At 41.9% G+C, this 13,516-nt stretch overlaps 2 protein-coding genes across 5 annotated transcripts in view; one reads left to right on the forward strand and one right to left on the reverse strand.

Annotated features, from left to right (window-relative positions):
• The window catches only part of nup107 (nucleoporin 107), a 14,334-nt gene extending 7,913 nt beyond the window's left edge, over positions 1-6,421 (reverse strand). The window contains exons 1-15 of the mRNA XM_020613326.1: positions 6,265-6,421; positions 5,199-5,278; positions 4,812-4,904; positions 3,526-3,620; positions 2,963-3,098; positions 2,777-2,880; positions 1,787-1,902; positions 1,661-1,709; positions 1,264-1,335; positions 830-918; positions 779-788; positions 631-663; positions 434-547; positions 254-344; positions 26-105 (exon numbers count right to left, since the gene is read on the reverse strand). Coding sequence (XP_020468982.1) covers positions 26-105; positions 254-344; positions 434-547; positions 631-663; positions 779-788; positions 830-918; positions 1,264-1,335; positions 1,661-1,709; positions 1,787-1,902; positions 2,777-2,880; positions 2,963-3,098; positions 3,526-3,620; positions 4,812-4,904; positions 5,199-5,278; positions 6,265-6,272 — 1,170 coding nt within the window. The 5' untranslated portion in view covers positions 6,273-6,421. The remainder of the gene's footprint in view (positions 1-25; positions 106-253; positions 345-433; positions 548-630; positions 664-778; positions 789-829; positions 919-1,263; positions 1,336-1,660; positions 1,710-1,786; positions 1,903-2,776; positions 2,881-2,962; positions 3,099-3,525; positions 3,621-4,811; positions 4,905-5,198; positions 5,279-6,264) is intronic.
• Positions 6,422-6,946: 525 nt separating this feature from the next.
• Positions 6,947-13,510, forward strand: slc35e3 (solute carrier family 35 member E3). 4 transcript variants are annotated; one of them, XM_020613306.1, is made up of 9 exons: positions 6,947-7,356; positions 8,451-8,516; positions 8,654-9,128; positions 11,785-11,895; positions 11,983-12,042; positions 12,407-12,505; positions 12,775-12,857; positions 13,114-13,198; positions 13,296-13,510. In XM_020613306.1, exons 3-9 carry the CDS (start codon positions 8,727-8,729, stop codon positions 13,395-13,397), a joined length of 942 nt encoding a protein of 313 aa, XP_020468962.1. In that variant the 5' UTR covers positions 6,947-7,356; positions 8,451-8,516; positions 8,654-8,726; the 3' UTR covers positions 13,398-13,510. The 4 variants fall into 4 exon arrangements, with proteins under 4 accessions (XP_020468962.1, XP_020468963.1, XP_020468961.1 ...); XM_020613307.1 differs by having other exon boundaries at positions 8,657-9,128; XM_020613305.1 differs by lacking the exon at positions 8,451-8,516.
• Positions 13,511-13,516: the final 6 nt, after the last annotated feature.

Below are 13,516 nucleotides of genomic sequence, written 5' to 3' on the forward strand. Positions count from 1 at the left end.
TAGTTTTCCTCTGTGTGTTTTGTACCTCCTCAGCCATCCTCCAGCAACAGGCCTTCCAGATTCCTCTCTGAGGGTTTCCTTCAACAGGCTGCAACCTAATGCTTCCTGCAGAGAGAACAGTAAGGTCAGTATGAAGGCTGGCTCAAAAAACAACTTGTTTGGTTCATTCATACACAGGCTCTTGAGAACATCGTCAGAAGTGACTTACAGACTGTGACAAGAAAACTCAGTTCACATTGGGGTCAGAGGTTACCTGAGGTCATGTTGGGATCATGGTAAAGTTTCCAGCCTTCCAGAGTTGCTGCTCTCCAGGCCTGACCACAACGTTTACACAGCCTCTGAGCCTATGCACAGAATTAAACGCACAATTAAATATAATGTATATGTGTGTGTGTGTGTGTGTGTGTGTGTGTGTGTGTGTGTGTGTTTCTACCTCCTCTGTCATCCCTGCTCTGATCAGGGTGAATAGGTTCTTCAGCAGCCGGGCATCGTCTTCTCTGTCCAGGTCCGCCAGGGGGCGCTGCTGCCGAAGAGGTGCGTCTGGGTCCTGAACACAAACATTCACACACACTATGTATTCAAAAACACTTGGGAGGAGGATGTGATTGTTGTTGTGATAAAAGGTCTTACCAGCTCAGTGACCAGAGGAACAGTGAAGCCCATCTACAGTGCGGGGGGGGTTCTCTCCCTCACACACACACACACACACACGCACACACACACACACACACAGCTCAAGCTCAGTCTATTCCAGCAGCAGCTCACTGATGACTAATACACACAAGACACTGCAGATGTAATATCCGAGTACAGACAGATGGGAACTCACCAGCAGACGTTTTTGGCGTAGTATTCTATATTATCGGAAAAATCTCCAATCTGATCCTTAGCGATGCTTTCCAGCCAATCAACAACCAGCTGCAACAGAGCACAGTGTAGTACTGAACTGTAGTTTTTATATTCATTTTCAATTTGGGCATAAAAACCTGAGTGAAAACAGCAATAAATAAAATCTCACAATATCACAAAAGCATGTTATCCTTGGCTCTGGGGGTAAATTGGTGTGTTGCTAAAAACAACGCACCACCAACTGTTGATCTCAACAGACCAACTCCTACTATTCACATAATGGTAGCAGATGGAAACATGCATTTGGTCAAATTTTCTTTAACCAATTTGTGCTACCACCACCGTCGCTTTGTATTATGAAACTGAGCCCTTATAATCCGACAGCTGCACTGAGGCAATGCATGTGTTTGTTACCTGACTCTGTCGTACAACAGCATCCCGCTGAAAAAGCTGCTCCACTATGTCCTTCTCACTCTTGCTGGGAACCTACACGCAGAGACACAAACTGTTTCACCTTTACAGCACTCAGCTCTGTGTTTGTATTAGAATTGACACCAGCAGTAATTAATCGGTGGCGGTGTAATTCGCACTGACAAGTCAAGTTGTGGTCACTGACACTGAAAACAAAATGGAAGAGTAACCTTTCCTGTAGCACCGTTAACACAGTCTGACTAGTGTGAGTATAACAGCTAAAAGAGTTGGTGAGCTTCCTGATCTCCAGTCTAAGGTGGAACTGCACAAACACCATCTTCACCACAAAAACTACTGGACTGTTAAATGGATAAATGAGTTTGAATGAGCTGTCACTCACAACAATGTCAGTCATGATGTCATCTTCCAGCGCCAACTGGACCCGATCCCTGCAGAAAGTGACCGAAGATCAGACACAAGCGCATAGTCATTCTGACAAACAAGCAGTTGTGAGTTGCACATGTACCTGTAGAGTGAGGTGATGAGCCTCCAGGTACAGCTCTCCTGCTGCAGCAGCCAGCGGACTCCTGCCGTTTTACTGTTCTGGCCCGCTCTGAGGACCACAGACTGCAGCACGTCCACCTTAAATATGATGATGGTGAGAAGGTGAGTAATACTTCAACATGAAGGAATATTTCAACATGATGGGAAATTATATTAATCTATACTAATTAGGCTAATCAAATTGGAAACCACCCAATGTTTGCCATTTCCTGAACTTTAAAATTGTTTCCTGACCAAGTAGCATGAGTTCTCTTGTTTAAATGGGTCTTAGAGAAATCTAAACAACTCTGGATGAATGAAATGTCACTGGCATGTTTAAAATACACTCAGTCTTTAGAAAAATGGGTCAAACAGGTGGGTCATCTGTGATTCAGGAGGTAGAGCAGTTGTCTCCTAACTGAAAGCTTGGCGGTTTGATTCCCGGCTTCTCCAGTCCACATGTCCTTGAGCAAGACATTGAACCCCCAGTTGCTTGCTCCCGGCGATTTCACCGGTGTGTGAATGGGCAAATAGTGTGAAAGTGATTTGAGAGTGCTGCAATGCATAGAAAAACGCTATACAAGTATAAGACCATTTACCATAAGAGGTCTTTAAAATTACAGGGGCAGACAGTCACTGTGTGGTCACTACATTTCACTAAACTGTTAATGGGAATGGCTAAAATTAACGCTGTAGGATGTCAAGTCAGCTCATCCCTTGTTTAACTCGTTTGACACTCCTTTGGCCAGAAGTTTAATTTAACAGTAGTTCAGCTTTTGAGTTCATGCTACAATCAAACATCCATCAGAACTGATAGTTCAAGTCTGCTCACAGTTCCAATGACAGCTTTCACACCAGCCCAAACCAAACAAACTAAACAAGAAAACACATCAGAGCCAATCCAAAACTGCACCAAATAGCATGAAAGCTCCATAAACTCCTCATAAAGGTTACAAGAGCACACAAAACCTACCTTGTCCTGGCAGAGTGTCTGGTAATCCTCCAGCAGGTCAAACACCGGAGAGGAAGAATGTTTCAGGAAGGACGCAAGAAACTCTGGGAAAAGACTGGCAGCCGCTGAAAAGATAAACTCCACTGTCAACGGGTGCGCTATAAACTAACACTGCAGAATGAGCATGGGTGTGTCTGTTTCACTCACCTGCCTCTCCTGGGTCATCTTCCTTCAGTAAGGCTGAGCTAAGATTGGTCATGCCATCTGTGAAGAAGCTGGTGTTCTCTAGTCCCAAAACAGGGGAGGTATACATGCTGTTGGTCCAGTCACTGTCGTCCAAATTCTACACACATACACAGCTTAGAGTAAATAATGGACTCATGTTAATCAGGATTTTTTTGTGTGTGTGTAAGAGCGGGTCTCATGCAAGAACCACTCATACAAACAGAATTGTTCAGAATTTTCACTTGGGTACAAATGTAATTATGAGTGGTTCAAACCTGTTGTATGAGTCATGTACAAAAATAATCCAAATTTCTTAATGCATTTGGATTTTAATATGTTATATAAATCATCCAAAATAAACAAAACAAACCTGTTAAAATGAATATTCTGTTCACTATATTATTGTATTGGCTTGCCAGCTGTACTGAGGGTCTGTTAATTCGCTTTCTGACAGCCAGCTTTACTGTCTTTAAAGACAGTAAGAGAGGTTTAAGATAAGAGAATGTTCTTTTGTGAGACCCAAAGAGCAGGTGTGCATGTCTCACCATACTGCTGGGTATATTTCTGGGTGTGTGCATGTATCGAGGGGTTCGGCCTCCTGGAGGCAGAATTGAGGAAACATCCGGAACCCTGGGAGTTACTGAGGAAGAGCAAGAGACAAAGTGAGAGTGGGAACTTGGATATTATCAATCTACAAGTAAATGGCTGTTGTCATGTGAGCAATATTACTGTTCTACTAATGTTTCATTTAGAGCTGGTAAATGGTCTTATATGGCAGCTTTCTACGCATTGAAGTGCACTCAAAAGCCTTTACACTATTTCCCTTTCTCACACACACACACACACAAGCACTCACACACTGGTGATATCACCGGGAGTAACCGGGGGTTTCGATGTCGGACACTTTGACAAGTGGACCAGAGAAGCCGGGGATCAAACCGCCAGCCCTCCGCCTTGACCGACGACCAACTGCTCACACTGAAATGTCTGATTTTGTGCCGGTCAATTTTACAGGCACGATGGTTCACGTCACACATGCAGTGGCAAAGACCAAAAGTGTAGTGTGTAGCATCTCATGTGCACCTCGAGCAAGGTTCACACACGGCTGTGGCTCAGGAGGTCATCTCCTAACCGGAAGACTAGTGTTTTGGTTCCCAGTTTGTCCAGTCCACATGTCAAAATGTCCTTGAGCAAGACACTGAACGCCCCCAAGTTGCTCCTGGTGATGACACCGGTGCGTAAATGTATGAGTGTTTGGGAGTGTGAATGGGTGAATGGTCAAATTGTGTGAAAGTGCTTTGAGTGCGCTGCAATGCATAGCACTGTACAAGTATAAGACCATTTACCAGTAGTAACAGACATTCTTCTGTTTCTATTACCTGTTGCACCTGTTCATATTTGTAGAAGTACAATTAAAGAAAGACAGAAACTTTAATATGTTTTATTTTTATTACAATTTAACTTTTCATTATAGAAAAGTCACAAAAATGTCTGTGTATGTTGTCTATTATTGTTCTTAGAAAGAAGGAAAATCTGAATCAGCAGGTCTGACTTAAAAAAAAAAAACGGAACTCACAAATTGGCCAAGGAAATTGCAGTCGGTGCATCTATAATTTTATTATTAGCCAGAAAATGTTGGTGTGCTTGGTTCTGTTTCTGTGCTTCAGTCATTGAGGATCAAGTTTGTGAGTAGAATAAAGTGAAGAATTTTTACCTTTGTTTTTCACTAAAGTCTAAAATTTTACTTTTAGCAGTTAAATACAAGACTAGGCTTAGTGTGAGCTCATGTGAAGCGTCACTGTCTGAATCTGGATCTGTGTACATCTCCTACCTCCTTGCCTGAACAGTGACGCAGGAGTGGCCCTCGGCAGGGAGCGAGCTGGTGTTACCATGGAAACAGGACTGCCGCCACCAGGTGATGGGACTGACAACAGTCAGGTAAATAACAATACTGACAGTTCTGACATTATTAATAAAGACTAATAATCAAGTACACTACATAATTGCAACAACGGCAGCTGGATTCTTGGCTGGGGGATCTCCGTTGTATGTCATAACATGCAACAATACACCAGTACGCACACCTCAGCTGAAGAAGAACTCTTAGTCTGCCTCTGTTATCCTCTGCCACTGATTTTATTCCAAAGTTTTTACAATGTCTGCTTTCAAACTTGCCCAGAGCACACCTCACACAGCAACACACACAGCTGGAGGATACAGGCCACCTTCTTCCTCCTGCGGGCAGCTATCGTCACCTCGTCATCTCGAACCACCGGAGATGGCAGCTCAGTCTGGCCCCTGGAGGACAAAATGAATACATGCCTGTTATCAGTGACATGAAAACAGACAAACACAAAGGTGACATACTTCTGTAAGTTTTTTCTTTTTAAATATGTTTTCTATATATAAAACTCAGCAATAAAGTAAGGTGCTTTGTTATAGAATTCAACAGTAGCACTGAACTCATTAAGAAATAAGTCTACTGACAGAAAATTTACATCTATTTTGATAACTATACAAGTCACTTTAATGCAAAACTTTCCACGGTTTCAGCTTCACTTCGTGCTTTCTTTTAATCACTTTTAATAACCAATTTTTAATCCGAATTTTGAGTTTCTTTGGTTTGGTGGCCTGAGTAATTGTGATAAAGCGCATTTCCCACTAAAGTTACTCTCTGAATTTTTACAAACCAAACAATGTATTAAAAATAATGTGCAGAATAATCCATTATGCAAATAACTGTTACTTGTAGTGCTATGTAAAATAGCTAAAACGAACTCCACAACCATATCTAACAGTAAAAAGCTGCTAAACCATTAATGAGTAATAATCTAATGACAGAATATAAAATAGTAACAGTATAACACACAATTGTGAGTGTAAGAATACACAGGGACATTTAGTTACTGCCCTGCAATTCTGCTAGCTAACAACACCAAACAGTTACCAGTTTGTTCAGTTGCTATACCACTTAATTTCACCTTTTGTCAGTAATTAGCACCTACTGTTATTTATCTTAAATTTCTGCGTTTGAACGACGTCATTAGCAGCTCTACTTAAACATTTCAACAGTACATAAACCAGTATTTAGACGATTAGCATCAGCATTGATTATAGATGGCAGCATTAGCATCACTAACTCAGCTAGCACAATACAGTATCCTGACGATAGCTAGGCGGCCAAATAACAAGCCAACGACCAGAAACGTAGTTGACATACAAATATAAGCACGTGCAGATGTAAAAGCTGTGTAAAGTTTAAAAATAAAGTTATATAATTTTACCAGTCCATGGTAGTGAGCTGTCAATTCCCGCTTCACGAGGTTTAACAAAATTCTTCTTCTTGTGTGTTTTTTTTTTTTTAGTTTCCTCTCTTCCTGTCTTCCTGTTCTTCTTCTTCTTTTTCCTCTTCTGCAATATTGGGTGGTAACCCAGCGTTAAGGTTCATTACCGCCACCGACGATACTGGAGCCTTATACCATAATTATTAATTTAATTATTTTCCTAATCTTAATTCCTTGTTCACTTAAATAAATTACTAAACTGTTGCGACCCTCTGCTCCATGACCGAGTGAGAATTTATCTGTGCAGATTCTCGGTCATAGTATGCTGAAAAAACTTAGAAGAAGGCATCTGGAGGTAGTTTTAGTGAGTGAGAATTTAATGTTCACTTATTAAATAGGCTACCAACCTATCATTAACGCCTGAACGGTTTCCTTGCAATTACAAGTTAAGTAGTAGGCCACAGGTAACTTTAGCCCAGAAATGAGCTGGCACTATCCTGACGAGTGAGATCTGAACTATGCATGAAGCCCAGCACAGACCTGACCAAAGAGTAGAAATTCTTCTTCAGAAGAAAACGGACTACAAATAAACCACGTACACAAACTGTACACAAACTGCAAAGCATGCGCGCACTTCATCGGTCTATACTTAAGTTAAAATGTAATAGCCTAATCATCATCGTAATAGTAATATATATTAAGTGTTAACTATCATAACCGTGATGTTGTCGTTCTATTATCTGGTGTTTCATATTTCTTCCCTGTCTGGATTTATATGGAGTGAGTCATCTGTTACTAGACGATCTCTACCCTCCAGCCCGGTAGCAGCCGCTGTTGTATAACACACACAGAAAACAGGAACACGGGGCGGTTTTGAACCAGAAACTACCGCTGTATTTAGCAGGAGAACAGGGAAGAAATTCCTCCAGTGGAGTAGCGGTGATTCTTCACTCCAGAGGCCGGGATTAGAGTTCCGATTCTCGCCTGAGGTGCATGCACAGCCCGATTACACACGGGTGTTTGTTCTCCTGGAGTGAGACAAGCGGGTCAGGCTACAGCGGGGAGAAGCAGGGAGACAGATGAAGACCCCAGGTAAACTTTACTTAGAGACAGAGACAGACAGCGAAGCAAAACACATCGCTGAACCCTTTATTTATGTTAGTTTTAACAGTTCAGTATTATCGACAGCTGCTTCACGCCAGTGTTCAGAACATCACTCTGAACTTTATTAAAAAAACGTTATTTTCAGTCAACAGTTCAAAACCACAAACTGTTCTCATACTTGTGCTGTTAAGAGGTCATTTAACAGATTACTAAAAAAAAACCAACAATGGAAAGATTAAGTTTAGTTACTCGAGCACTGCATTTAAGTACAATTTTTAGGTATATCTTACATTATGCTAGGCTACTTTAAACTGCAATTTACAGGAGATTATTGTATTTTCTTCACTAATTTTGCAAGTTTTACACATAACTCAAGTATTGTCAGTAAATTATAAATGAACTTTTAAAAGTAAAATACAGTAAAATTGCCCATTTCAGGGTCATATTATTATATTGTAGTGTTTGTGTGTTACAGTTGATGGAAATAAATATAATAAAAACTACTTTATATGCTGATTATGTACTTCAGTCTCCAACAAAGTGCATATTTTATAAACTAGTCATGTAGCATGTAAAATCAGAATTTGCAAAGTACCTTTTAACTAAAGCTGTAGACAAAGTGTAATATTTCAACCAGAAATGTAATGAAAAGAAGAATAAAGCAGCATGTCACAAAATAGAAGTGCAAATATTTGAAATTTGTACTTGGACTCAATACTTGAATAAATGTAGTTAGTTACATTGCACCATTGCCAGAGTATATAAAGTAGTTAATATTAGCTTTAGCTCCATCAGCTGTAACATGAACCTGCTGCTTACACAGTAATAATAGATTATAAATAACATTTTAATAATAGAACACTGAATTAGGTAGTTCTGCTGCATAATGAGTACCTTAACTACACTGTTTTGACAGTACCTATACATAAGTAAGATTTGGATGCAGGACTTTTACTTGTACCGATGTACTTAGTGTTACTCTATAAAAATAAGACAAGTGTGGACAAGGTTTTGCAAACTCTTCATATGTTATCAATATCAAATTTCCAGTAAGGGTCATGCTCTAATTCTGTGTTTCCAAGTTGCTGATTTTACCCTGGAAGCAGTTGTACTTCATGAGCAGGACTCTACAAACACAACAAAGCAAGGTTTTTGTAAAGCTGCTTAAACAAAATCAAATGGAAGCTTTCACCCGTTGGAGTATTACAGTGATTCTCTGATGAGGCTCATCTTTAATATGGCTGGAGTTTCAGACTGTCTAACCTTCACTCTCTGTGTTTTGCAGCAGTGTGAACAGCTACCTCAGCTAGTACACAAAGCTCGGCTGTTGCACACCAAGCTAGGAAACTTCCAGAACCATGGCTGACCGACTGTTTAGCTTCTCAGCCAACAAGCGAATTGTGGCCGGCCTGCTGGCCAACCTGCTGTCCTCTATTTGCATTGTCTTTATCAACAAGTGGATCTATGTGCACTATGGCTTCCCCAACATGACCTTAACCCTTGTTCACTTTGTGGTCACCTGGCTGGGGCTGTACATATGCCAGAAAATGGATGTTTTCTCTCCAAAAAGCCTTCCAATTCGCAGGATTGTGTGGCTGGCTCTGAGCTTCTGTGGGTTTGTGGCCTTCACCAACCTTTCCCTGCAGAACAACTCAATAGGAACGTACCAGCTGGCTAAAGCCATGACTACACCAGTCATCATCCTCATCCAGAGCACCTACTACAAGAAGACCTTCTCCACCAAGATTAAACTGACACTGGTAAGGAAAGCTTACATCATCTCCTTGTTACTGTACTCTGGTTCAAGCTGCAACCACAGACATGGGGCCGTTTTGTTGCAGAAAGCACGCAAGAGTGTCGTGCATTGTGAGTAGATGTGCAGCGTCTAGTGAAAAGAGGAAGCCAGTGTTGTTATTATCTTCATAAGCTTCTGCTTCAGTAAAGGGTCAGGAATACTGACAAAAGGCACAAATACATTCCTGGTTCAGGTGTAGCTCTTAGGTTTGGTCAGGTCTTTTGGTAAAAAGATAGAGAAGAGTGTTATGGATAATTGAAGAGGCTGGGGAGTAGTGAACTACATGTAACTGAACCAGTAGTTTAGTTACAGTACATTGTGCAGTAACTTGCTGGTAGTTCAGCCACATTCATATTTGCGTAGTGATTCAAGTAGTTAAATCACTTTTTTGCCATTTTTGTGTAGTTAGCTACTGAAACTCCAAACAATTTTGGGTTATGAAAGGAAAGACATTATTTTCTAAAAATCTTTTTATTTGACCATGCAGCATGTGAGTGGCTTTTCAGTGTTGGCAAAGACATTTTCAGTGCACACAGAGCCATCTGTTGGATCAGAACTTTGAGACACTGCTCATGTGTCATATGAGATTCTGTTCTGACAAGTAAAATGAGGGGCCTGTTGTGTAGAGCAGTGTTCCTGTTGTTCATGCTGTCTGAAAAGGGGCAAGACAACAGGCCCATCTTTTTAGACCAGTACCAGTACAGATGGTCTAAAAAAGTGCAAGTTCAACTTTTGGTTGTTGTCAGATAATACAAATTCCAGATTTGTTTACAACATAAATACTATATTCCCTGCAGTTTTGTCCTCCTGAAAAGCCCAGAGGGGGCAGTTTGATTTAGGACAGGTTCAGGTGTCAGGTAACAACTGAGTGGCATTTCTTGCTGGGATGTGACCTTTAGTATTGTATTTTGTTATAATTTTGTATCACATGTACATTGTCAATTTGATTTTTCCCCAAAGTATTTGGAGCTACTTTTTCTGAATACTTTAGTAAACCAAGCTACACTATATGGACAAAAGTATTGCGACACTCCTCTTAATTACTGAATTCAGGTGTTTCAGTCAGACCCATTGCCAGGTGTATAGAATCAAGCACCTAGCCACACAGTCTCTACATACAAACATTTGTGAAACAAAGTGGGTCGTTCTGAAGAGCTCGGTGACTTCAAGCATGGTACTGTGATAGGATGCTGCCTTTGCAATGAGACGGTTTGTGAAATTTTATCCCTGCTGGATATTCCACGGAAAGTGGAAGCGTTTAGGAACAACAGCAACTCAGCCACAAAGCAGAAGACCACGTGAAGTCACAGAGGAGGGTCAGTGGTTGCGAAGGTGTGTAGAAGTTGCCAATGCTTTGCTGATTCCATAGCTGAATTGTTCCAAACTTCCAGTAGCAATAATGTAAGCACAAAAACTGTGTGGCTGGAGCTTCATGGAATGGGTTCCATGGCCGAGCAGCCACATGCAAGCCTCCCATCATCAAGTCCAGTGCCAAACATCGGATGGAGTGGTATATAGCACATCGGCACTGGACCACTGGACAGTGGAAACATGTTCTGTGAAGCGACGAATCTCTGTTTGGTAGTCGGATGGGTGAGCCTGGGTTTGGCGGTTGCCAGGAGAACGTTACCTCCCTGACTGCATTGTGCCAATGGTGGAGAAGGGATAGTGGTATGAGGCTTTTTTCAGGGTGTGGGCTCGGCCTCCTACTTCCAGTGAAGGCCAGTCTTAATGCTTCAGCATACCAAGACATTCTGGATAATGGTATGCTTCCAACTTTGTGGAAACAGTTTGGAGGCCCTTTTCTATTCCAGCATGAATAAAGACATGGTTGGATGTGTTCAGTGTGGAAGAATTTGACTGGCCCGCACAGAGCTCTGACCTCACCTCAATCCCGTCAAACACCTCTGGGATGAACTGGAGCATAGATTGCGATCCAGGCCTTCTCATCCAACATCGGTGCATGACCTCATAAATACTCCACAGAATGAATGGGCACAAATTCCGACAGAATCACTCCAAAATCTTGTGGAAATCCTTCCAGGAAGTGTGGAAGCTGCTATAACTGCAAGGGGGGGGAGACCTACTCCACATTAAAGTCTATGTATTTGAATGCAATTGTCATTAACGTCCCTGTTGGAGTATTGGCCAGGCATCCCAATACTTTCGTCCATACAGTGTAGATTTTCGCCTAGAATAGCTTTGCTGGCATTTAACTTTGTCCAGTGTTAAGTAACTGGCCACTTGCAAATCTTTCAGAGTAGCTTCCCCAGGGTCAAGCAAGCTGATTTGTTGATATGGCTTCTGTTGGAAGGCAGGCTTGTGATGGAAAACAAGACGAGCGCTGCATTCATGTACTTTAGGAGTTATTGTGATTATGTGACTTGTAAATAATAAATAAAATCATGTCACTATCAAAGTTGTTAAGACTGCAAAACTCTGACTTTAGCGAAAATCACTTTCCCTTTCCTACCAGCATGTTGTATGACAAGAACGCAGCATTAGTTCACAGCCATGCCAGCTGCTTTGTGAGGCTGTACTTACACTGAACTATAACAATGCTCTTGCGAGCTTCAGCTTTCCTGACACTGTGGCGAGCTGAACCACACTGTTCTCTCCAGGTGCCCATAACCTTAGGCGTGATACTGAACTCCTACTATGATGTGCGATTCAACCTGCTGGGGACAGTGTTTGCCTCGCTGGGTGTTCTGGTGACATCGCTTTACCAAGTGGTGAGTAAAAACATCTCCAGCACTGAAAAGACAGAGTGGTTTTGTGAAATTGACAGGAACAACTAAATCTCTCTCTCTCTGTCTCAGTGGGTGGGCGCGAAACAACATGAGCTCCAGGTGAACTCCATGCAGCTTCTGTACTACCAGGTATGACTCAACAGCAGACTGATAAAATAAACAGTAACAGCAGCACTATCGCTTTATAATTTACTAATCTAATATCAGTGTAGCAACACTTTAATCAGATATTGATATCTGTTCTTTCTAAAATAAGGAGCTTGACTTGGGTCTTGCTGGTGTTGTTGTGGGACTAGATTTGGGACTAGCTGATTCACACAGATGGGGAAAATGTATGAAAGGCTGCAGATTTGTCAGTACAAACCAAACCAAACGGGTTCATTCATTCATACAGATGAGCTGCAGATCAGCTCAACACATCCCTAAATAATAATACTGTGACTGTAATGCATGTTGTATTAATATGAAAGTGACAGGACCATTATCCCGTCAGGCTCCTCTGTCATCGGGCTTCCTGCTCTGTATTGTTCCTGTGTTTGAGCCGCTGACCGGAGACGGAGGAATATTTGGACCCTGGTCTCTGCCTGCTCTGGTCAGACTCAGCATGACACACACACAACTCTCAGTTAAAACTCACTTGACACAAATGCACCAGCTCTGTAGAAGCAGCAGCTGTTCGTAAATCCATCACTATGTTTGCATGTGTAAAGTCCTTCCTAAGTTCTTATCTCAGTCCTCGCTGATCTGTAATCCCCATTATCTGCTCACACATGTATCGATGTAGCTGGCTCCGGGCTTTTCCTGAAGCTGTACATTGTCATGTTGCTGGGGGAGTCACAGTATTGTCCTCATGTTTCCCAGATGACAGTGCTGTTTTCAGGTGTGGTGGCGTTCCTGGTCAACCTGTCCATCTACTGGATCATTGGAAACACCTCAGCTGTCACGTATCCTCATACACAGGGGCCTAAAGAGGCCTCTGTGTGTCTGAAAGGTGTTTCAGGGGTGTTTGCAGGTTTTCATTCTCTTTTTCTTTCCATTCTCTTTGATATTCTTGTAGAGGTTTCTCGTTTATTTGATAGTTTTTGGAGGTCTTCATGACCCTTCAGTTTTTGAAATAATGTCTGAGATTATTTCAGGAATTAGATTTAATAAGTTTAGATGTTTTGTATTTGCTGTTGTTTTCCTGAGTCTAGTTCACAGCTACAACATGTTTGGTCATTTTAAATTCTGCATCACTCTGATTGGAGGATACCTGCTCTTCCATGACCCGCTGTCAGTGAACCAAGTGAGTCTTGCTGTGCTGCTCTGATGATTCAAACCAACCTTTTGGCTCCCCCCCACAGTGACAGCCCTCTTTTCTCTACCTTGCATCTCACACTCAGGCGCTGGGAATCCTCTGCACTCTGGCAGGTATCCTGTCTTACACCCACTTCAAGCTGGTCGAACAGGAGGAGGGGAAGAGTCGTCTGGCTCAAAGACCATAGGCTGACTGAGCTGTGGGTCAGCTGCAGAGACCCCTGCTGCCTACAGCGTGAACATACATTTTTTTAGGGGAATAAAGAATTCCATCATGGTTCCCTGATGGGATTAAATGTGTTCAACA

The sequence above is a fragment of the Monopterus albus genome, unplaced genomic scaffold, assembly GCF_001952655.1.
Source record: "Monopterus albus unplaced genomic scaffold, M_albus_1.0 scaffold132.1, whole genome shotgun sequence".
NCBI classification, from domain to species: domain Eukaryota; kingdom Metazoa; phylum Chordata; class Actinopteri; order Synbranchiformes; family Synbranchidae; genus Monopterus; species Monopterus albus.